The sequence below is a fragment of the Bubalus kerabau genome, chromosome 4, assembly GCF_029407905.1.
Source record: "Bubalus kerabau isolate K-KA32 ecotype Philippines breed swamp buffalo chromosome 4, PCC_UOA_SB_1v2, whole genome shotgun sequence".
Lineage (NCBI taxonomy): Eukaryota > Metazoa > Chordata > Mammalia > Artiodactyla > Bovidae > Bubalus > Bubalus kerabau.
In genome coordinates, this window is record NC_073627.1 from 71162877 (window position 1) to 71185703 (window position 22827).

At 39.4% G+C, this 22827-nt stretch overlaps 2 protein-coding genes across 5 annotated transcripts in view; one reads left to right on the forward strand and one right to left on the reverse strand.

Moving 5' to 3' along the window:
* SAP30 (Sin3A associated protein 30) overlaps positions 1 to 18896 on the forward strand; it is a 42512-nt gene extending 23616 nt beyond the window's left edge. The window contains exons 4-6 of one of the 4 annotated variants that reach the window (XR_008713298.1): positions 1897 to 1959; positions 3339 to 3441; positions 4177 to 4622. Coding sequence is in view for 3 of the 4 variants with exons in the window: in XM_055577672.1 (XP_055433647.1) it covers positions 1897 to 1914 (18 nt within the window). In the remaining variant the exon portion in view is untranslated. Of the gene's footprint in view, positions 1 to 1896; positions 1960 to 3338; positions 3442 to 4173; positions 4623 to 18811 lie in introns of those variants that run through there. The other 3 variants (XM_055577672.1, XM_055577671.1, XM_055577670.1) reach the window with 3 other exon arrangements.
* On the reverse strand, positions 1636 to 4413 carry SCRG1 (stimulator of chondrogenesis 1). Its single transcript, XM_055577673.1, has 2 exons — positions 4165 to 4413; positions 1636 to 1779 (listed from the first exon to the last, which is right to left on the reverse strand). The coding sequence occupies exons 1-2, from the start codon at positions 4404 to 4406 to the stop codon at positions 1725 to 1727; spliced, it is 297 nt and encodes a 98-aa protein (XP_055433648.1). The 5' UTR covers positions 4407 to 4413; the 3' UTR covers positions 1636 to 1724.
* Positions 18897 to 22827: the final 3931 nt, after the last annotated feature.

The following is a 22827-nucleotide window of genomic DNA, read 5'->3' on the forward strand; positions in this document are numbered from 1 at the left end:
TCCAGAAAGGAAAGAATATGATGAAAATCATCATATTTATTTATAAAATTCCATTTATTAAATATTCAGCCTTTTTTCAAATACTGTTTTTCTCATCAGGGTTTGATTGCAGCATTAACGGGATACTTAATAAAATGCCATTGCTGGATTGCTTTTTTTGTCTTCCTTAGAGACAGTCTCTACTGAGTAGAAAATGTTACAGATTTACTGATAATTTTCTTTGTTTACCTATTCTATGTACTGTTCCAGAAAGGATGTAAGATTTCTGTTAATGAGTTAGTTTGACTTTAATACTTCACTTCAGTGAAGGAGAAAAAACTCAATCAAATCATATGCTATGTTGATTAAACAATATATTTTAGTTTTTTAAACAATTCCACTTCATGGATTTTTGCAGAGGTCATACTATTTGAAAACATGTTCTGACTTATGCTTTTGTAACTTTTAAGAGGAACTGAATTCTGACTACCTCAAAATTATTTTGTTCAGCCCAGTAACACCTATTGAACACTCAATAGATACCAGGTACTGTTCTGGATGTGGTCTTCAGAAACAGATCAGGGACCCCAAAGGATGTATTTCAATGAAATAATGTCACTTTAATACACAAAATGGTTATCTCCTAGTTTTACTACAAGTGTTATGCTTCTCAAATGTTTCCCCACAGCAATACTTTATAAAGCATTCTATACTTCTTCTTTGGAGCAGCAGGCTTCACATTTATAAATATTTGTAATGATTACTGTTTTGGTAGAATACAAGTTCCAAGAAGAGAAGTCCATCTTATTCATTACTACATTCCCAAATTGTTAACATCCCCAAATAACTGGCACTGAGCAAGTATTTAATACATTTTTTTTTATAACATGAAGGACTTTCTGAAATTACTTCTGCTGGCTACCAGTCAGTGAACACTCCTAAGGTATGGAGCATAGTCCAATACTGCCTCTAACAACCAGAAAATATCTTTGAAAGAATCTGTTTTATTTACCTTTAAAATTTGTGTGACTTTTTAATTCTCATCCAACATCCATTTCTTTTCATATGTGTTTTGTTATTCCCCCCAAAAAGGGACATGTCAGGGGTATGCTGCATAGTTTTAAGGATACAGCTATGTGAGTATTTTGGAGCTGGAACTCTATTCAAAGTCTGTCTTGATTTTTTAGCAAATATCTTAAACTTGAGTTAGCATCTAAAAGATTGGTTTAAGAATACTTATCTTGACAATTTTGTTGTTTTTAAAAGAGCAAAATGCAAATACACTTAAAGTATTTGGCATGCATAATATTTATTCACATGTTGGCTCCCTTTTCCCCTCTTACTATTAATAGAAAATTTCTAGTTTCCCTTCCAAGAACCTCAATTTATCTCTGGTTCTCTCCATTAAGTGTACATGGTCAATAACTGTTAATGAAGAAGTGAAAGTATTCTTCATCTTTGATCCACAGTTATGGCTCTGCATCTAGAAAACAGAATTCTTTTATCAAGCATATTAAACGCCTTATAGATGAAAATTTTCTAGTGAAAAATTTTAAACAATGTCCACAGAGAAAAATTAAATTGAATTTTTATTACTACTTATTTAACACAAGTTTGCTTAGACAAGTAAGAATTTGTAGAATCTGTGCTTTATTGCACTGCACAGAAACCAGAAATACAGTTACACTATTGTAGCGCTGTTTGCGGGGAACTATGGGTGGTTTGTCTGGAATACATGAAGATGTTCAGTGATTGTTGCAAGGAATCACAAAAGAGATCTTTGGTCCAAAGAAGACATCTCTGAAAAAGAGTAGAACATGAATTAAATCCAGCTGGAAATTAAGATACATGTTAGTCTTTGCTGGGCTAAAAATGGACAGTGATTTCCAGGATTTCAGACATAACTGTTCTTTTTAGGTGTACAAAGTACAATGAGAATGAATGGGAAGACTTGCCACAGGAGCAACAAAGATTAAGAAGGTAATCAATTCTTCTACTTTTCCCCATTTGCCATTGACATGATGCTATCATTTATTGATAAAGAAAAGCAAAGACTGGGTGACTTCAAAACATTACAATCATACCAAAAAATTCATTTCTCTGTTATGGGTGGGAATGGGCATAATGTTTAAATCTACTGATAAGAAACAGAAGTTTAAAATTTTCTAGGGAAGCAAATAAATACATTTCTAGGTTTTATAGGGAAAGGTGAAATGTTGAGCTACTCAACTTTACTCTTGTTGGAAAAATCACTTAAGGTGATATGTAAAAATGTGATGCTACCTTCTGTACTAATGTTATGTGTAATCAAAATATGATCCACAGGACTTGGAATTATTAAGGTGGGAAAATATGGATAAACTAATTAGGAAAATGAGGGCTGTTTGTAATAAAATGCCACTCCATTTGAAAAAATGCATGGAATAATATCAAATTATATGTATGTGCAAGGTAGTATTATGATTATGGCTCAGTAGAAATATACTTAGCATACAGTGTACAACATGATAACCATAACTAACACTGTGTGTGATATATTTGAAAGTTTCTGAGATAATATATCCTAAAGTTATCACAAGGAAAAACAATTTTTTGACCATGTGAGGGGATTTGTGTTAACTGCACTTATTATGGTAATCATTTCATAATACAGTTGACCCTTGAACAATACAGCAATAAGGGGTACTGACCTTCTGTGCAACCAAAAATCCGTGAATAACTTTACAGTCAGTCCTCCATACCTGTAGTTCCACATCTGAGAATTCAGCCAATCATAGATGATATAGTGCTATAGTATGTATTTAGTGAAAGAAATTTGCAGGTAAGTGTACCCATGCAGTTCAAATATGTGTTGTTCAAGGATCAGCTGTCTTTCTTTCAACTCATTGTGCTATACACCTTAAATGTGAACAGTGCTATATTTAACTATATCTCAGTGCAACTGAAAAAAAAAAGATGCAAAATTTGTGTTTACAGGTTAAAAAAAAAAAAAAGAAATATACTTACCTATTTGTTGCTAATGCAACAGCAGTAACCCAAAATCAGATAGAAACTACTTTCATATATTCATACTTCTATTTCATCCATTAACAATAGATGATCACAAAATTATATCATAAAATAACTACATTTCAGTAAATCAGTTTCAAGTCTTATAAGAAAATTTTAAGTATGATATTTTAATATTAGATGGCATTTCATTTATGTAGGAAAAGTTAGGTCATTTTATGGAATCAGTTAACTTGAGTTCTTGATATCATTCTTTAATCAAGTGATTCTCACATTTTATGATGAATCAGAATTACTCAAAGGGTTTAAACCATAATTGCTTTGCTTCCTCTCCATTGTTTCTGATCCAGCTGGTTTGGTCTGGGGTCCAAGGTTGAATTACATTTTTAACAAGAACTCAGCTAATACTGGAGCTGCTGCCCTGGGAACAACACCTAAGAACCAACTGGTTTGGTAGGAAAATTACCTGGTCCAAATCAGGAGTCCTGGGTTCTAGTGTCAGAGCTGATATTAACTAGTTATGTGGTTGGTGCTGGTCATTTTACCTCTCTGCACCTTTCCCTGATAAAGCGGTTTTATCTGTCCTTTCTGTCTCACAGATTTCTTAGAAAAATGAAAAACAATGATGACATATGTTGAAAGTAATTTGGAAAAACTAATTTCAAATGAAATAGGCAAGATCACAGTATTTGAGATTCCCCAATCACCAGGAAAAGATTACATTAAAATCAAGAGCTAAAAATCTATTGATTTATCTACCTTTGTATTATACTTAAAATACATCTACTTTCCAAGTTGGTAGAAACTTCAGTTAATTTCTGGTTAACTCATATATGGAACTAGAAGGTTTTTCTCTCACTATTATAAACCAAACTTTTCCATCCTGTTACTTGATCTGTTCACTGGGATCTTTTATCCAAAACCTTTTAATAGACTGGAATGTTCTTAATTTGTCTTTCATTTAGCTTAACTAAAATCTGCCAAACTCTGTCTCTTAAATGAAAACATTCAGTTGAGTACATACATAATGTTGATGATCCTAAAAAAGAGCTCCGATCTGAATAGGATTTTATTGAAAAGGGTGACAAGTTTCAGCAAACTCCTTGTGAAGGTGTCTTAAGAAAGTTGTTATGCATGCATTTTACAACCATACGTTCTGTGACTGCATTTCCTTACTTTGGGCAGCAGAGTAGTTCGCTGAAGTTGCAGTAGCAGATCATCTCGCATCCCTTCCCATCCCAGAAGTGATCCTGGACGTTGGCATCGATCTTTGTGAGGTCAGCTACTCCTTCTGGGAGGCTGTGACAGTTGCGATCTTCTAGTATTTTTCTGTAGCAGGAGAGGCGGTTTGCAGGCATGGCTTGGACTCCTAGCAGCAAAGTTAGTCCAACGGCGACAGCAAGCACTGTAAATTTCATTTTGGCTCTTGGCTCTGAGATAAAAGAAAATCCAAACTGCGTCAGCGTGTGTTTGTTTCGTAGGTTTTTTAAAAGGATGGAGTTCATCGGAACATAAACTTCTACAGCGTCCTCATTAACTCTTAAATTGAAAGAGTAGGAATTGATTTTTTTTCTACTTTATTTCAATGTCTTTCTCAAAGTTTTATGACTATCTACAATAAAAATCACTTATTATATTTCTTTAAACTGACATTCCTGAGCGCTACAAAGAAATATTGACTGAGAGTTGTGTGAGGGAGGGAGAAGGAGAAAGTGGGAAGAGCCACTTGCATTTTCAAGTACTCAAGTTCATTAAAAAAATTTTTTTTGTTGAGTTGTAATTTTCATACCATACAATTCACCTGCTTTACTTGCACTATTCAGTGATTTTTGGAATATTTACAGACTTGTGTAACTATCAGCACAGGCGTGGATGTTCTTGTTGTTTTTTGTTTTTGACCATGAGGCATACGAAATCTTAGTTCCTTGACCAGGGATTGAACCCACGCCCCTTGAGTCTTACCTGCTGGACCGCCAGGGAAGTCCCCCAAATTCACTTTTTTACCAGTATATTCAGTAGGGGAAAACTGCTTTTAAGATGATAAAACTGAAGTAAATTTCTAAAGCAGATATCATTGTTGTGTACAGTGATTCTTGACTTTGCATATCCTAACAACATTGTCAAATAACCTGGACCCCACCCTGACAGAAACAAAAAGCCCACTCATCCTGACACTGACAGATTATATTCTATAGATATATTTACAGTTAAGTTTTTAAAAGTTTCAGACTTATTTAGGGAACTGATTTTTTTTTTTGCATAATTTTAGTAATTTATGAACACTTCTCCCACATGGGTTACATCTGAGCCTCAGTTGAAAGCAGAGGCTTGAATTCCCCATAAGAGACCTTTAGCCTGTTTTTAGACACCTACCGTGATGGGGAACTCAATTGTTGACTAAATCCACATATTCCACTGATATAGCTCTAATGTTTCCCTTCCTGGAAAATATTTTTCTGTGGCTTCCACCCATTGGTTCTAATTTGAACTCTTGTGGTCATACCAAGCAAGTTTAAATTCCTCTTTTAGGAGATAATACTTCAAATATAGTATTTGTATGGAATATTCCAAAAGAAAGCAGAGTGCCAAAGAATTGATGCCTTTGAACTGTGGTGCTGGAGAAGACTCCTAAAAATCCCCTGGACAGCAAGGTGATCAAACCAGTCACTTTTAAGGGAAATCAACCCTGAATATTCATTGGAAGGACCAATGTTGAAGCTGAAGCTCCAATATTTTGGTCATCTGATGTGAACAGACGACTCATTGGAAAAGACCCTGATGCTGGGAAAGACTGAAGGCAAAAGAGAAGGAGGCAACAGAGGATGAGATATTTGGATGGCATCACCAATGCAATGGACATGAACTTAAGCAAACTTCGGGAGATGGTGAGGGACAGGGAGGCCTGGTGTGCTGCACTCCATGGGGTCTCACAGAGTCAGGACTGGGCGATTGAACATGGAATGTTCATGATCTATTGAATTTGGCTTCTCTGGCCTCCATATTAAACGTGAAGAGAGTAGAGGCGTTTGCAGTAAAGGGAGACTAGCAAGATAGTGGGAGCCAGAATCAGACACCACAGTCATTCAGATTTCGTCTTGTAGGCAGGTGCTGAAGTATCTGAAATGTTTAGTAGAGTTCACCACGGAGCCCATCTGGCCTTGGTGATTTCTCTTTTGGGAGGTTATTAATTACTGATTCAATTTCCTTAGTAGATACAGATCTACTCACATCATCTGAGGAAGGACACTCACTGCTTTTTATGAGTTTGGTGGTTTAGGTGGTTTAGTTGCTAAGTCGTGTCCAACTCTTGCGACCCCATGGACTGTAGCCCACCAGGCTCTTCTGTCCATGGGATTTTGCAGGCAAGAATACTGGAGTGTATTACTATTTCCTTCTCCAGGGGATCTTCCCAACTCAGGAGTCGAACCCAGGTCTCCTGCATTGCAGGCAGATTCTTTTATGACTTTAGAAACTGAAAATACTCTTTCGTACTCTGACAGAGTTTTAGATTTTATTTCATATTCTGATTTGAATTAGTCATTTTTGGCTTTGCTTATATATTTTCTTAGAATTATAAATATTCAATTTAATTCTTACCTCCAAATAGTAGTGAAAGGAAAGACAAAAAAATGAGATCTATTTCACTGTATGTTTTTTTCAGATTTAAGAGAACAAGGCGCTACAGTGTTATATTACATCACAGTCTAGTATAGATAGAATAATACCTTCCAATAATAATACCTTACACTTTGCAAATTGTAACATAAGTTGTATTTTTTTAATGTAATTCTGTGAGGTGTTTTAGTTCTCAGTTACTTCTGATTCAGGCCTTCTTTATCCCCATAATGTAATTGATGTTTAAAAAAAAGAGTTACATTTCTTGACATTTTTTTCAGATTACTCTTCAAAGAAGGATAATTAAATCTCTTGTTAATTGAACATTTAATATATGCTAGGAATCACCACAGTCATTAAACTTTAAAAGACATACTGAAGTCTAAGACAGAACTCTACTATGCAAAGTTTTTTTTAAAGAGCTTTATTGAGGTAAAATTGACATATACTAAAGTACAGATATTAGAGGATACACTTTGGTAAGTTTGGGCACATGTATGTCCCCATTATACCATCACTATATTCAGGATAGTGAGGGGACCCATCAGCCCTAAGTCTCCTCCTGCCCTCTTGTCATCCACCTGTTTCACTCCTCCCTGCCCCCACTCCCATCCAGACAAACACTGACCTGTTTTCTCCCCCGAGATTAAGGTGCATTTTCTCCAGTTTCATATAAATGGAGTCATAAAATATGCACTCTTTTTTATCTGGCTTTTATCACTCAGCATACTTACTTTGAGAGATATATATCTGTCCATTGCCTGTATCAATAGCTGACTCCTTTTTATTGCTGAGAAATATAGCATTATGTATGCTATAAATTGTTATCCATCCGTCTACTGATGGGTATTTAGGTTTTTTTCAGTTTCAGGCTGTTGCAAAGCTGTTATGAACACTTGTGTACAAGGCTTTGCACGATCATAGCTTTCATTGTGTGCATGTGTGTGCGTGCTCAGTCGTGTCTGACTCTTTGCTCCCCCATGGACTGTAGCCCACCAGGTTCCTCTGTCCTTGAGATTTTACTCTCCAGGGGATAGCTTTCATTACTCTTGAGCATATACCTGTGAGTGGAATAACTGGTGGGTGTATGTTTTACTTTTTAAGGAATTGCTAAATTGTTTTTCCAAAGTGGTTGTACCATTTAAAATTCCCACCAGCAGTCTGCAAGAGTTCCAGTTTGTCTACGTCCTCTCCAACACTTGATATGGTCAGTATTTTTAATTTGTACATTCTGATAGATGTCTTGTGGTTTTATGTAGCATTTCCTTAATGATTAATGGTATTTAACCTCTTTCATATGTTTTCTTCATCTGTGTATCTTCTTTGTTGACCTGTCCAAATCTTTTCTTATTTAAAAAAGTTGGATTGTGTTCTTGAGTTGTGAGGGTTCTTTGTATATTCTGAACACAAGTTCTTTATTAGATATATACTTTCCAAACATTTCCAAACATTTACTTCACCTATGACTTTCCTTTTCACCTTCTTATTTAAAATAAGCAAATGTTTTAAGATTTTAAAAGAAGGAAAGGTTTAAAATTAATGAAGTATAATTTCTCAGTTTTTTAAAATGGAATGTGGTTTTGGTGTTATTTCTAAGGTCACAAGGGCTTCCCAGGTGGTGCTAGTGGTAAAGAACCTACCTGCCAATGCAGGAGACATAAGAGATGGGGTTCCACCCCTGGGTAGGGAAGATCCCCTGGAGGAGGGCATGGCAACCCACTCCAGTATTCTTGCCTGGAGAATCCCATGGACAGAGGAGCCTGGTGAGTTACAGTCAATGAGGTCACAAAAGAGTTGGACACAACTTAGCGACTAAATGACAACAACATATAAAATAAATAACAAAGTCCTGCTCTATAGCCCAGGGAAGTATACTAAATATCTTGTAATAACTTATAATAAAAAAGAATCTGAAAAAGAATATATAACTGAGTGACTAACACAACATTGTAAATCAACTATACTGTATTTCAACAACAAAAGTTTTTTGAAATAAAATTCTATCTTCCTTCACAGATTCTTAATCTGCCTTTCTTGCTCTAATTTTCCATGACATTTATAAACCTAAATTATTATAAAATATTCTTATTGCGTCTCCCCCAAATTGAATGGACGCTCCAGGAAGGCAGGATTTTTTCCGATATGTATCCATCCCAAGCACCCTTAACAGTGCCTGTCACGTTAGTGAAAGAATAAATAATATATCCTCATCTCTAGATGCTTACAGCCAGAGAAGGATGAGTCTCTCAGATTGCTAAACTCAATAGCTAGTTGCAGAGAGCTGTTTATATCTGGAAGAGGTTAGTGACCTGCCACATCCTTAAATTTGCATGTCATCAGGTACTATTGTTTTAATTTAAATTAATTCATTGTATTTAACTTTTTCTAAATAGTCTGACTTTAAAATGTATATCCCAATTTCTGGTTTTTGTTCATTTGCTTCATTTTTGTCAAAACTAGCATTTGTTCTGGATTACTAGCTCATATCTGACTTAAAAATATATATATTTCTATGTACGTGTACATTTATGAGAAGATTCAACAGCAAACATCAGCTGCCTTTTCTGTAACCTCCCTCCCCTGATTCCTATCTTTCAAAAGATTGGGAGTATGGGGAGGAGTTGGGAGGAGAGCTGTAAGCTCTTTTTAATCTTTTTGCCTTAATGTGTTAGAATTTTTCTGTTACTTTAGATCATTGGCATTTTTCATATCTTTTTGAGCTTTGATCTTCCTAGTTTTTACTATGTAATCATGTTCTTATTTTTGGTAATCTAGTTTAATTTTGTCTATTTCTTGTGGCTTTTGAACAAACTCATTCATTTAGCCAACTTGGGCTCCTATTGCCTTTCTTATATTTCCCACATTTAAGTGTAGTTTGTTCTTAAGCTCATTTCATGACTGTTAATATCTTATGCTTTCTTTCTATTAGATGGTTCTAATAAGAGCCATTAGATTTTTTTAAGAAAAATTATTTTTCTAAAAAAATAGTAATACCTGGAGAAGGCAATGGCACCCCACTCCAGTACTCTTGCCTGGAAAATCCCATGGATGGAGGAGCCTAGAAGGCTGCAGTCCATGGGGTCGCTGAGGGTTGGACATGACTGAGCCACTTCACTTTCACTTTTCACCTTCATGCATTGGAGAAGGAAATGGCAACCCACTCCAGTGTTCTTGCCTGGAGAATCCCAGGGACGAGGAAGACCGGTGGGCTGCCGTCTATGGGGTCACACAGAGTCGGACATGACTGAAGTGACTTAGCAATAGCAATAGTGTAAGGCATGGAAAATACAGAAAAGCACAGATAGAATAAAAGTCAACTAGAGTTTCAATGTGGAGAGGACAGTTGTTAACCTCACTTTGGACTTCTAAATTTTTTTTAAATTGTGATATAGTTGCTTTACAATGTTGTGTTAGATTCTGCTGTACAACAAAGTGAATCAGCTATACATACACATATATCCACCCCCTCTTGAGCCTCCCATGCAGTGGCAAGGATGTTGAGAAGGAGAAATGGAGATGGCCAGGGACACTGGGAAACTAACGTTTATGTTCTTGGTGGGAAGTATGTCGGAGAAAGAAGTTGATCGAAGAGATGAGGTGAGAGAGAAAGACTCCAGGATGCCTATTAGGTTTCTGACCTGAATGGTACTGACATTTATTGAGCTGAGGGGGATTTAAGAGTAAATTTCTGGACAAGTTAATCTGAGATGCCCATCAGATGTAAAATGAAGATGTTGAGTAGACAGCTGAATGCAAATCTGGAGGTATGAATTTGAGGGTCATGGGGATATTTATTGCTTTGTCTTTGTCGTGGTGGGACTGCGAGTACAGACTGGGACGAGAAGAGATGAGGGACGGAGGCCTGGGCCAGCCTCTGTGTGGGGACTGGAGGAGGCGATGCCAGTTCCGTGAAGGCAGGGCGTGCACCTTTTCCTCCTCCCTCACCTCTCAGAGGCCTGCTTCCAGGCCAGGCTCACAGGACGGGCTCACACAGCATCCGCTGAAAGAATGAACAAGTAAATTGCTAGAGAAGGCAGTGGGTATGTTGCCACACCGTGTGCCTCCCTGGCTGTGTCCAGGCCAGAGCACAGAATGGTGTTTCTGTCTGCCTTGGTCACATACTAGGGTGGAAAGTTCCACACCTGGCAAGTACTCGCTTGAAGCTTTTTTTTTTTTTTTTAAACAGTTTATAAATTACCTGTTTGAACTGAAGTCTTCTCTTTTCCTTTACTTAAGTACAGATAAATAGCTTTAACTATTATTCTGCAAGTGGGGAAATGTCTGAACCAGTATGTTCCCATGATACATTGGTTTGTTTTTTCTTTAAAAGACACTGACCTTCATCCTTAGCAATCCATCAAGACCATATATTTTCAAGTGCCAACAAGAGTGAAATTATTTTGACCAGTTTGAAGCAAATTGCTCTCTTTTTTCCCCTCGTTCTGTTGAAGGACCTCCCCTTTAAATTCCTCCTGGAATGCATGCAAATTACAACAGCAAATAAAGCTAAAAACTGAGCATCTGAGGAAATAACAAGAGATCTTTAGATAGTTACCGATTGTTTTTTTTGGATTCAATTTTATGTAACTAACGTTGTTTCTAATGTTGTAAGGTATCATTCCTATCCCAATAGGATAGTGGCATTATTTTTTTACAATAAAGTTATATTGTATCTCATTTTATGTGTTTAATAATTGATATTAACAAATACAATTCAGATGAAAAACCTAAAAAAATATAGATCACCTGATAGATGTCTGATTAATCATCAGATCAGATCAGTCGCTCAGTCGTGTCCGACTCTTTGCAACCCCATGAATCGCAGCACGCCAGGCCTCCCTGTCCAACACCAACTCCCGGAGTTCACTGAGACTCACATCCATCGAGTCAGTGATGCCATCCAGCCATCTCATCCTCCGTTGTCCCCTTCTCCTCCTGCCCCCCATCCCTCCCAGCATCAGAGTCTTTTCCAATGAGTCAACTCTTTGCATGAGGTGGCCAAAGTACTGGAGTTTCAGCTTTAGCATCATTCCTTCCAAAGAAATCCCAGGGCTGATATCCTTCAGAATGGACTGGTTGGATCTCCTTGCAGTCCAAGAGACTCTCAAGAGTCTTCTCCAACACCACAGTTCAAAAGCGTCAATTCTTCGGCGCTCAGCCTTCTTCACAGTCCAACTCTCACATCCATACATGACCACAGGAAAAACCATAGCCTTGACTAGACGGACATTTGTTGGCAAAGTAATGTCTCTGCTTTTGAATATGCTATCTAGGTTGGTCATAACTTTCCTTCCAAGGAGTAAGATTAATCATAACCCTGGATAAATTTTTTTTGAGCTTTTTATTTTGTACTGGGGTATATCCAATTAACAATGTGGTGATGGTTTCAGGTGAACAGTGAAGGACTCAGCCACACATGTACATACATCCATTCTCCCTCAAACTCCCTCAATAGTGGCCTTATTCTCAAAAGATCAGTGTAGAGGATATCGGGCTGTACGCAAGATGTTTCCAGTTAAACAATAAATCACTGCCACTGTCATATAGGGAGGGGATTGAAAATGTTGGTTGTGTAAGGGTGTTTGGCACCAGCAAGCTTTTGAATGGTTGGACTTAAAGGGAAACTGAAAAAGAAAAATTATCTCATTTAATGGCCAAAACTTGCAGGGTTATGTCGTGAAAGCATTCAGACCTTCAGGGAGCAATGCTCCCGCAGACAGCTGATGTCTGTTCTAGAAACTGGCATTAATAGCATGGAATGAAGCAGAATTGATGAATTAGAAAGGGCAGCCCTTTTTCTGATTCCTTTTGTAACACGGCCAGAAAGAAGTGAAGGCTGCAAAAGCAATGAAAATTCCAACCCAGAGCTTGACATTTAAAATATCAAAATTATAGTTGGAAGAGATGAAAACTGCCGTCCAGTCCATAATGTTTTCCATTCATCTTTCCTGGCCGATGAAAATCAATGATTTTTTTTTTTTTTAACAATTCCCTCTCTTTCTTATTAACTGCACCAGAAGAGATTTATATTGGAATGACTGAGCACTGAATTGAAACTTCTCAAAGTATAGGTTAAAGGAACAGAAGTGGTATTACAAGGTGAATAAGCCTTCCAAGCATCTTTAAAACAGACACAGTCAGCTCCAAGAGACCCTCATCAGTGGAAAAACAAAGTCCACCTCCTCCCCGAAGGTGATCTGCCTTCGAGCATCTTAGAGGATGCTATGAATATGCAGGCTTGCATCATTCTCATTATTTCCCTGAAATCATTATCACTGCAGCATTTGAGAGCTTTTCACAGCTTGTGTAACTAAGTGAAAGACCTTTAAAGAGAAATTTTCATAAGTCCCAAAGGAAAAAAGGGTTCCCTTTATTGTAGCAGTATAGACACTGTGTTGTATTCCATCCTGGGGGTGCCGAGGATAAATTTCGTGAATTCCCTCTTTGTCTCAGATATTTATACCAGTTTCTTTTTAGGAATCAGGATTTTCAAAAGCAAAAAACAAAACAAAACAAAACATTGCTTTCTCACTGTTTTTATACTTCATGTAAAGTAGGAATAAAGAGATACAGCTAGTGCCTTGAAAAGGAGCTTATATACTTCCATCAGTCTCACGTAGTCCTGAGTAATTGTTGGGCCAGATTCAGAGTAGATGGGGGGCTTTAATAAGGCTTTCATAAGGACCAGCGGTGAGGGAGCTGCCCCCCAATTAAATGCCTTTCCTGTTAAGAAATGTACATTTTCTCTCTTTTCATCTGATTCTTTCCCTCTAACCTGGGAAGTATCATTTTTCTCATCACCTCCTCTGAGGCTTTCTCCATCTCCCTTTCTCTTCTGACTAAGACACAAAAACACTTCTGCCCTATTCTATAGCAGTAGTTTGCAGCAGAAACAACAACCTAAAATGATTTTTAAGGAAAAAAGTACATACCCTTTTTCTTCTTCTTTCCTTTGGTCTTCTTGGCAGAGGAATCTCCTTAAATGCTCCAACTCACTGGGTGAGTTTGGGCAAAAGGAGAAAAGAGGAGGTGCTGGAAGGAGGTTACAAGTGGACCTTTGTCTGCTTCATCCCTCGCTAGCCCGCCTGCCAGGCCACTGCAGCCAAGACTGGGGAGAGAAGGCAGTGGAGAGAGACGGGGCTGCAAGACGGAGAACAGCCCCCTGGACTCTTCCAAACCAGGTGGGAGTGAGCTAAGAGCTTCTTGACAGAAGGAAATAGGTGGTCTGCACAGGCACCTCAGGGAGGCGGACTGTCGCAGGGATGAAGTGTAGAACCCGAGGCATTTAGAGAGCACAGAGAGTGATTTTTCCTTAGGGGGTGTGTGTGTGTGTGTGAGAGAGAGAGAGAGAGAGAGAGAGAGAGAGTGAGAGAGAGAGAAAGAGAGACAGACAGGCAGAGAGCACAGAGTGGTTTTTACCTTAGGAGAAGAGTGTGTGTGTGTGTGTGTGTGTGTGAGAGAGAGAGAGAGAGAGAGAGAGAGAGAGAGAGAGAGGAGAGAGAGAGATAAGGGCAGAGAAAGCAAAGGAGAGGAGGGAGGAGGAGCAGGAGGAATGGCCACTGTGATTCAGGAAGGCGGTTGGCCAAGGATCTTTTCCCTTTCACAGTTTCTCTGTGTTTTTGCCAAGTTTTCCTTACCATCTAGATGTCTTTTTGATATGGGTTGCAGAGTTGGACACGACTTAGCGACTGAACAACAACCATCCCAGCTTACCAGGTCCTCACCCAAATGTTATCCATCACTGTAAAACAAAACATAAAATGACTAAAAATGAAATCTATTCTGTGCCTCAAAATAAAGGCATGAAAGGAATTTCATTCTGTTTGGAGTGAAGTGGAATTGTAGCATCTGTTAACTATCCTTTGGTCATTGTTGTTTTAATTCAATTTTGAGCAGAGTTCCAGGAGTTAGAAAGATTATAATAGAGCAGGATTATCTAGATGAAGAATAGGGGGGAAAGCATTCCTGGTTGTATCGAATGAACTTTTCAGCCAACCCAGTGTGTACGTCTCTATGTGTATGTCTTATATATTTATTTATGTATATATATATATATATAGAAGGAAATGGCAACCCACTCCAGTATTCTTACCTGAAGAATCCCAGGGACAGGGGAGCCTGGTGGGATGCCGTCTATGGAGTCGCCCAGAGTCGGACACGACTGAAGTGACTTAGCAGGCCTGCATGCATATATATATATGTGTGTGTGTGTGTGTGTGTGTGTGTATACGTTATCACTCTTATGTTCAATCAAAGTTTATTACAAATAGAAAGTGTTAGTCACTCAGTTGTGTTCAACTCTTTGCTACTCCATGGACTGCAACCTGCCAGGCTTTTCCAAGTCCATGGAATTCTCCAGGCAAGAATACTGGAGTGGGTAGCCATTCCCTTCTCCAGGGGATCTTCCTGACCCAGGGATTGAACCCAGGTCTCCCACATTGCAGACAGAGTCTCTACCATTTGATCCACCAGAAAGAAAGAAAGTGAATCCTCTCAGTTGTGTCAGCCTCTTTGATACCCCATTGTCTGTAGCCTGCCAGGCTCCTCCATCCATGGGCTATTCCAGGCAAGAATACTGGAGTGGGTTGCCATTTCTTCCCCCAGGGGATCTTCCCAACCCAGAGATGAAACCCAGGTCTCCCGCATTGCAGGCAGATTCTATACTGTCTGACCCACCAGTTCAGTTCAGTTCAGTTCAGTCGCTCAGTCGTGTCCGACTCTTTGTGACCCCATGAATCGCAGCATGCCAGGCCTCCCTGTCCATCACCAACTCCCGGAGTTCACTCAGACTCACGCCCATCAAATCAGTGATGCCATCCAGCCATCTTATCCTCTGTCATCCGTTTCTCCTCCTGCCCCCAATCCCTCCCAGTATCAGAGTCTTTTCCAATGAGTCAGCTCTTGGCACGAGGTGGCCAAAGTACTGGAGTTTCAGCTTTAGCATCATTCCTTCCAAAGAAATCCCAGGGCTGATCTCCTTCAGAATGGACTGGTTGGATCTCCTTGCAGTCCAAGGGACTCTCAAGAGTCTTCTCCAACACCACAGTCCAAAAGCATCAATTCTTCGGCGCTCAGCTTTCTTCACAGTCCAACTCTCACATCCATACATAACCACTGGAAAAACCATAGCCTTGACTGGACAGACCTTTGTTGGCAAAGTAATGTCTCTGCTTTGCAATATGCTATCTAGGTTGGTCATAACTTTTCTTCCAAGGAGTAAGCGTCTTGTAATTTCATGGCTGCAGTCAGCATCTGCAGTGATGTTGGAGCCCCAAAAAATAAAGTCTGACACTGTTTCACTGTTTCCCCATCTATTTGCCATGAAGTGATGGGACCAGATGCCATGATCTTTGTTTTCTGAATGTTGAGCTTTAAGCCAGCTTTTTCACTCTCCTCTTTCACCTACATCAAGAGGCTTTTTAGTTCCTCTTCACTTTCTGCCATAAGGGTGATGTCATTTGCATATCTGAGGTTATTGTTATTTTTCCCGGCAATCTTTTTTTTTTTTTTCCAGTGTTACAGCTCTATTTTATTTAGAAGATAGCAGGAGAGTGAGAGAGAGAGAAAGAAAAGAGTGCACGCACGTGGGAGAGAGAGTCCGAGAGAGAGAGCGCTTTGGCTCCTCCTTTTATATGTTTTTTCCTCCACCTGGGCCTGCCCTATGCAAATTGGGCTTAGCCAGGAGTGCTGTTTGTTCTGTTTGTTCTGCCTGAAGTCTTCACTCTGGTCCTCGGACCTTCCTTGTCTTAGCTACTGCCATTTTGGACTCCTTTTCCCTATTCTACCTACCTAACATTCCCCCCTCAAGAGATGGGAGGCCCAATTCTTTGGGAATAGGGGCATCGAGGTCTTTCTGGCTACTTCCTGCTGAACTGGGGTGGTGAGGTGTATTGGGCCTCCCCCTCTTGCTAGTCTCAATCCTCAGAGCCCTTATAGCAGTGTCCAAGGGTGTGTGATATATTCCGTGGTTAGCTGTAGTTTTATATCTTTGTTGAACTGGCACTACATGTTGTAGCTGGTTGACCTGGGCAGAGACGAAACAGGTTAGACAATTGACAGTACATGGAATAATCATAATCATCATCAATATAGCATAACAAGGACTAGTAGGGACATTGGTCAATTTTAAATTCACATCGCCAGGATAGCTGAAGTCCCTCCTTGTTCAGGGATCAGAAGATCTATCTCCTGTCTGTCTTGGAGTACGATCTCTGTCAAGCTGTGTTGGCTCCTTAGAGTTATCCTGAGAAATGTTATCCCCAGAAACCAGATTTTGGGGGTGTTCATTAGAATGGCACTCATTTGTAGTTCTTAATAGGTATCTGGGATCTCCCAGGGGCTCACAGGTGTATTGAGTGTCCTCTTCTGTTTTCTTCCATGGCTTGACTTGGGAGTAGTGAATCCAGAAGTCATGTCTTGGTACCTTGACTGCTGTGGGGGTAGAAAGTATTACAGGGTAGGGGCCCTTCCATGTGGGCTAAACTTTAATAAGGAATTGAGTTCCTGGAGCATATAGTGGTGACTCTTTAGAATCTTTTGGGTCCTGGTTCATACCCACAAGCGTATATCCTGTTGGAATTGCCCAATGGCTATGGTATAAGACAGGAGGGTCTGAACCTCTGGCAATCTTGATTCCAGCTTGTGTTTCTTCCAGTCCAGCATTTCTCATGATGTACTCTGCATAGAGATTAAATAAGCAGGGTAACAATATACCGCCTTGACGTACTCCTTTTCCTATTTGGAACCAGTCTGTGGTTCCATGTCCAGTTCTAACTGTTGCTTCCTGACCTGCATACAAATTTCTCAAGAGGCAGGTCAGGTGGTCTGGTATTCCCATCTCTTTCAGAATTTTCCACTGTTTATTGTGATCCACACACTCAAAGGCTTTGGCATAGTCAATAAAGCAGAAATAGATGTTTTTCTGGAACTCTCTTGCTTTTTCAATGATCCAGAGGATGTTGGCAATTTGGTCTCTGGTTCCTCTGCCTTTTCTAAAACCAGCTTGAACATCTGGAAGTTCACGGTTCACGTATTGTTGAAGCCTGGCTTGGAGAATTTTGAGCATTACTTTACTAGCATGTAAGATGAATGCAATTGTGCGGTAGTTTGAGCATTCTTTGGCATTGCCTTTCTTTGGGATTGGAATGAAAACTGACCTTTTCCAGTCCTCAGCCACTGCTGAGTTTTCCAAATCTGCTGGCATATTGAATGCAGCACTTTCACAGCATCATCTTTCAGGATTTGAAATAGCTCAAGTGGAATTCCATCACCTCCACTAGCTTTGTTCATAGTGATGCTTTCTAAGGCCCACTTAACTTCACATTCCAGGATATCTGGCTCTAGGTGAGTGATCACACCATCATGATTATCTGGGTCATGAAGATCTTTTTTGTACAGTTCTTCTGTGTATTCTTGCCACCTCTTCTTAATATCTTCTGCTTCTGTTAGGTCCATACCATTTCTGCCCTTTATCGAGCCCATCTTTGGATGAAATGTTCCCTTGGTATCTCTAATTTTCTTGAAGAGATCTCTAGGCTTTCCCATTCTGTTGTTTTCCTCTATTTCTTTGCATTGATTGCTGAAGAAAGCTTTCTTATCTCTCCTTGCTATTCTTTGGAACTCTGCATTCAGATGCTTATATCTTTCCTTTTCTCCTTTGCTTTTTGCTTCTCTTCTTTTCACAGCTATTTGTAAGGGCTTCCCAGACAGCCACTTTGCTTTTTTGCATTTCTTTTCCGTCGGAATGGTCTTGATCCCTGTCTCCTGTACAGTGTCACGAACCTCAGTCCATAGTTCATCAGGCACTCTATCAGATCTAGTCCCTTAAATCTATTTCTCACTTCAACTGTATAATCATAAGGGATTGGGAAGCCACCAAATAGAAAAATTCCCCCAAATTAATGACAGTGCCAGTTCATGATATAGAACTTAAGCAATAATGTTAAAAGTATCGGTATTAAATTTGAAAAGCATGCTGATTAGTATTTCCTAAAAAAAAGTAACAGCAAAATGCTCCCAATCAGAGAAAGTCTCGGAAGATGTTTTAGGTATAAGTAATTGCAGACATTGGACATCTTAAACTTGTGGGGAAAAAAATGGGAACATACATAAACTCTTCCCCTGATTCCCACCTGGGAGCTTATGCCTGCACCCAGATTTAGGATATGCTGCTGGTCCCTAACCAGCCCCTTTCTCCCGTTTCCTCCAGGCTTAAAGCCTTCTGAAGTGGCTGAGGGTGCGGTGTGGAGAGAAGCAGCCTCAAGTTTCAACCTTCACAGGTCCCTCCCAGGAGAGAAGGAGGACCTGTTTTATGTGAGTATCTTCGACAAAAGGATTTTCACAATAATGATGCTAATTGAAAACTAATTCACAGTATATTTGTTGACATTATGAGACAAAATAGCCTTTGAAAATGTCTCTAAAAATCTTCCATCCATTAAAAAGAAACAATTAACCTGTTTTATTAACTTAATTACCTTTGAGCTCCATATAAGAGTATTCTTTTTGATGAAAACTAAAGTTTCCTCTGAACCTGGAATGTTTGTGCTGAGAATGGCTTTTGCAAGTGGATTGAACAAGATAACCTCCAGTACCCAGACTTAGCTTTCTGCTACTGCAGTGAAACAGGAAAATTGACCCACTGAGGAGCCTCCATGAGGCCCGGAGGAGACAGCAGAATTAGTCACCAAGGGGCTGTGGCCTGTGAACTTATGCCGCTGTAGCTGCAGGAAGGGACCTGCTTCCTAAAGGCCCTCCTGTTGGTATTAGGATGCACTTGGGAACTGCTAGGACCCCCGACAGGCAGCCGTGACTGTGACGTGGCTTACGGGGCTTACGGGGGGAACATCCTGCTCAGAAACTTTCATCAGAAGAGCAAACACACAATCTCCTTTGCCTGGGTGTGCACAGCAAGGCTCCCTGACCCGTAGAGGTCGTGAGCACCCTGCTGGACCTGATCTTTATTTTTTGTTCTGGAATACACTAACTTATTGTTCAATTTGTTTCAAAATAATCCCTGGTGTCCCAGACAGTAAAGAATCTGCCTGCAATGCAGGAGACCCGGGTTTAATCACCTGGTGTAGGGAATGGCTTCCCACTCCAGTATTCTTGCTTGGGAAATCCTATGGACAGAGGAACCTGGTGGGCTACAGTCCATGGGGTCGCAAAGAATCAGACAAGCCTGAGCAACTAACCCTTTAATAGTGAAATAGTTTGGTATAACAGCAATCACCATTTAAAGTGTTTTATGTTTTTAAGTATAGCTCAAGGCACGTGTATTCTGTTGCTTAGTCAACTCTTTGCAATCCCGTGGGCTCCTCTGTCCACAAGATTCTCCAGGCAATAATAGTGGAGTGGGTTGCCATTTCTTCCTCCAGGGAATCTTCCCGACCCAGGGATCAAACTCGCATCTTCTGCATGCCTCCTGTGTTGGCAGGCAGATTCTTTACCACTGAGCCACCTGGGAAGCCCTCAGCTCAAAGAACATCCGTTGCTTAAATGCACTTTGACATAATAAGACAATACTTTTATAGGCATCATTGACACCTGTGAACAATAAATAGCCTAGTAGACAGATTAAGGTTTAACCTTTCTTTTCTTTGGTGGCTATTTAGAGATTTAAAAGAACAAATAACTCATTTCAACAGGAATCTGCTACAGATATTTACCTCTATATAATCTTCAGCTCAGACATGGAATGCCAACAACAAGCTTTTGTTAGCTTGACCCCCTCCACCCCCAACAATAAAAATTATCCCCAAACCCATGTTTTTATTTTAGATGTATTGATCTTCTAGTGTAAAGCTTGTCTTTTTAAATACCAAATGCAATCTAGGGCCAACAACCTGACTCCTCCTAAAGAGTGAGAAGAAAGCAGAACTGAGAAATTTATTTGAATTGTTTGGTGACTATGTACAAATTTTAGGAGGTCAGTCAATCTTGATACATGGAGCTAAACCTGCTGGTAAATAATCAATTACACTTCTCAGACACTGCAGTCTTTATCTTATGACAAAAACTGATCTTTAAATATCATAGAAATAAAGTCAGAAAAATGGACCTCAGGAGAGAAGTGAATCGAGGAGAACTAGCCAATTTTAGGAGCCCATGGAATATTTAGAATGAATGATCATGTTCACATGAAAATAAACCCTGGCAGGAAAAGAGGCCAAGAAAGAAGGAAACTTGAAAATGAGCCCTTTGGTTTCCTGGCAGTCTAAAAGAGGCCTTGGTCTGACAGTAAATGGAATCATAGCCCAGATCCCAACAATAATTGTGTGGTTTGTTGGACACAACCTACTTATCAAACCGAGAATGAGAAAAGGTTAAGTTGCCAACGGGTGTTCTCTGTAGAGCCCAAGTGAGTGCTGAAGCCTCTACAAGCCTCTGGTCAGTTGGTAATGAGGACAATACCTGTATCAACATTAGTGATAAAAATGACATTGCCAAGTTCACCAAACACTTTAGAAGTCTTGGCTTATTTCACCCAAGCAACATTCCTTCCCGAGGTACTTTTTCAGGTGGGGAACTGGGGCTCCAAAAGGTCAGACGGCAAGACCAAGCTCACCCAGCTGATAAGCAGTGGAACTGAGACTGGAAAGAAGACAAAATTGTGCTGTTAGCCTGTCGCCTTGGTAGTAGGAGGAGTGGAATGAGAGTGAGTCTAAAATTGCAATGCAGTTGGAAACGACAACCCGCTAGGGCCACAGGGCTTACGTGCAGTGCCTTTTGCCCTCCGTTTTATAGGGTCTATTTCCAAAGTTGCTCAGGTCAGCACCTTTCTCTTCATCCCACTCTCTAGAAAGGTTGTTTTGTACATTTGTCATATAATTAGCTTGTTCTGTCACATTCTACTTTCCATCCTGCGATACCCCAACCTCTTAAATATACTTTTTAAACTTGCATGCATTAAGGATCAGTCTTCATACTGTAAAGGTCAGTGGGTTTTGACAAACACATGGTATTCACTATCCCCTATTACATTATAATACAGAATAGACTCATTGCCTTAAATATCTCCTTCTTGTTCAGTCGCGTCCAACTGTTTGTGACCCTATGAACTGCAGCATGCCAGACTTCCCTATCCTTCACCGTCTCCCCTTGCTTGCTCAAACTCATGTCCATTGAGTAGATGATGCCATCCAACCATCTCTCCTTCTGCCCTCAATCTTTCCCAGCATCAGGGTCTTTTCCAATGAGTCAGCTCTTCGCATCAGGTGGCCAAAGTTTTGGAGTTTCGGCTTCAGCATCAATCCCTCCGAATGAAGAGTCAGGATTGATTTCCTTTAGGATTGACTAGTTTGATCTCCTTGCTATCTAAGGGACTCTCAAGAGTCTTTTCCAGCACCACAGTTCAAAAGCATCAGTTTTTTGGTGCTCAGCCTTTTTTTGGTCCAACTCTCACATCCATACATGACTGCTGAAAAACCATAGCTTTGACTAGATGGACCTTTGTCAGCAAAGTAATGTCTCTGCTTTTTAATATGCTGTCTGGGTTTGTCATAGCTTTTCTTCCAAGGATCTAGCATCTTTTAATTTCATGGCTCCAGTTACCGTCTGCAGTGATTTGGGAGCCCAAGAAAATAAAGTCTGTCACTGTTTCTCCTGGACTTCACCTATTCTTCCTGGAACTCGGACAATTACTGATCTTTTCACCATTTCTAGAGTTTTATGTTTTCCTCACTGTCATATAATTGGAACCCTAGAGTATGTAATCTGTATAGACTGGCTTCTTTCACTTAGCAGTCTGTATTTGAGTCATTCATGTATTCTTAAGCTTTCTTAGCTTATTTCTCTTTATCACCAAATAACTTTCTGTGATAGTGATATACCACAGTTTGTTCATTTTTTTCACCTGTTGAAGAATATCTTTGTTACTTATAGTTTTGCAATTATAGATAAAAGTGCTATAAACATTTGTGTGCAGGCTTTGTATACACATACATTTTCAAATATTTTGATCAATGTCTTTTTAATGTTTTTCAGGTTGATTGTAATTGTTGATTTATAATCAACTAACTTTTATATGGCTTCTCAAATATAGCTATTTGAAAAAATAATTTTCATATAATAAATCTGTTCAGAGTCAGGTATCATTTTTATAAAAATATAAACAATGAGCCCATAAGTGTTTTATGGAAGAAGAGAGCTCTCAATATAGAGCAATTTAAATGTATTTAGATTTCATATTCTTTGAAATATGAGCAGACATGTGGTCTGCTGAGG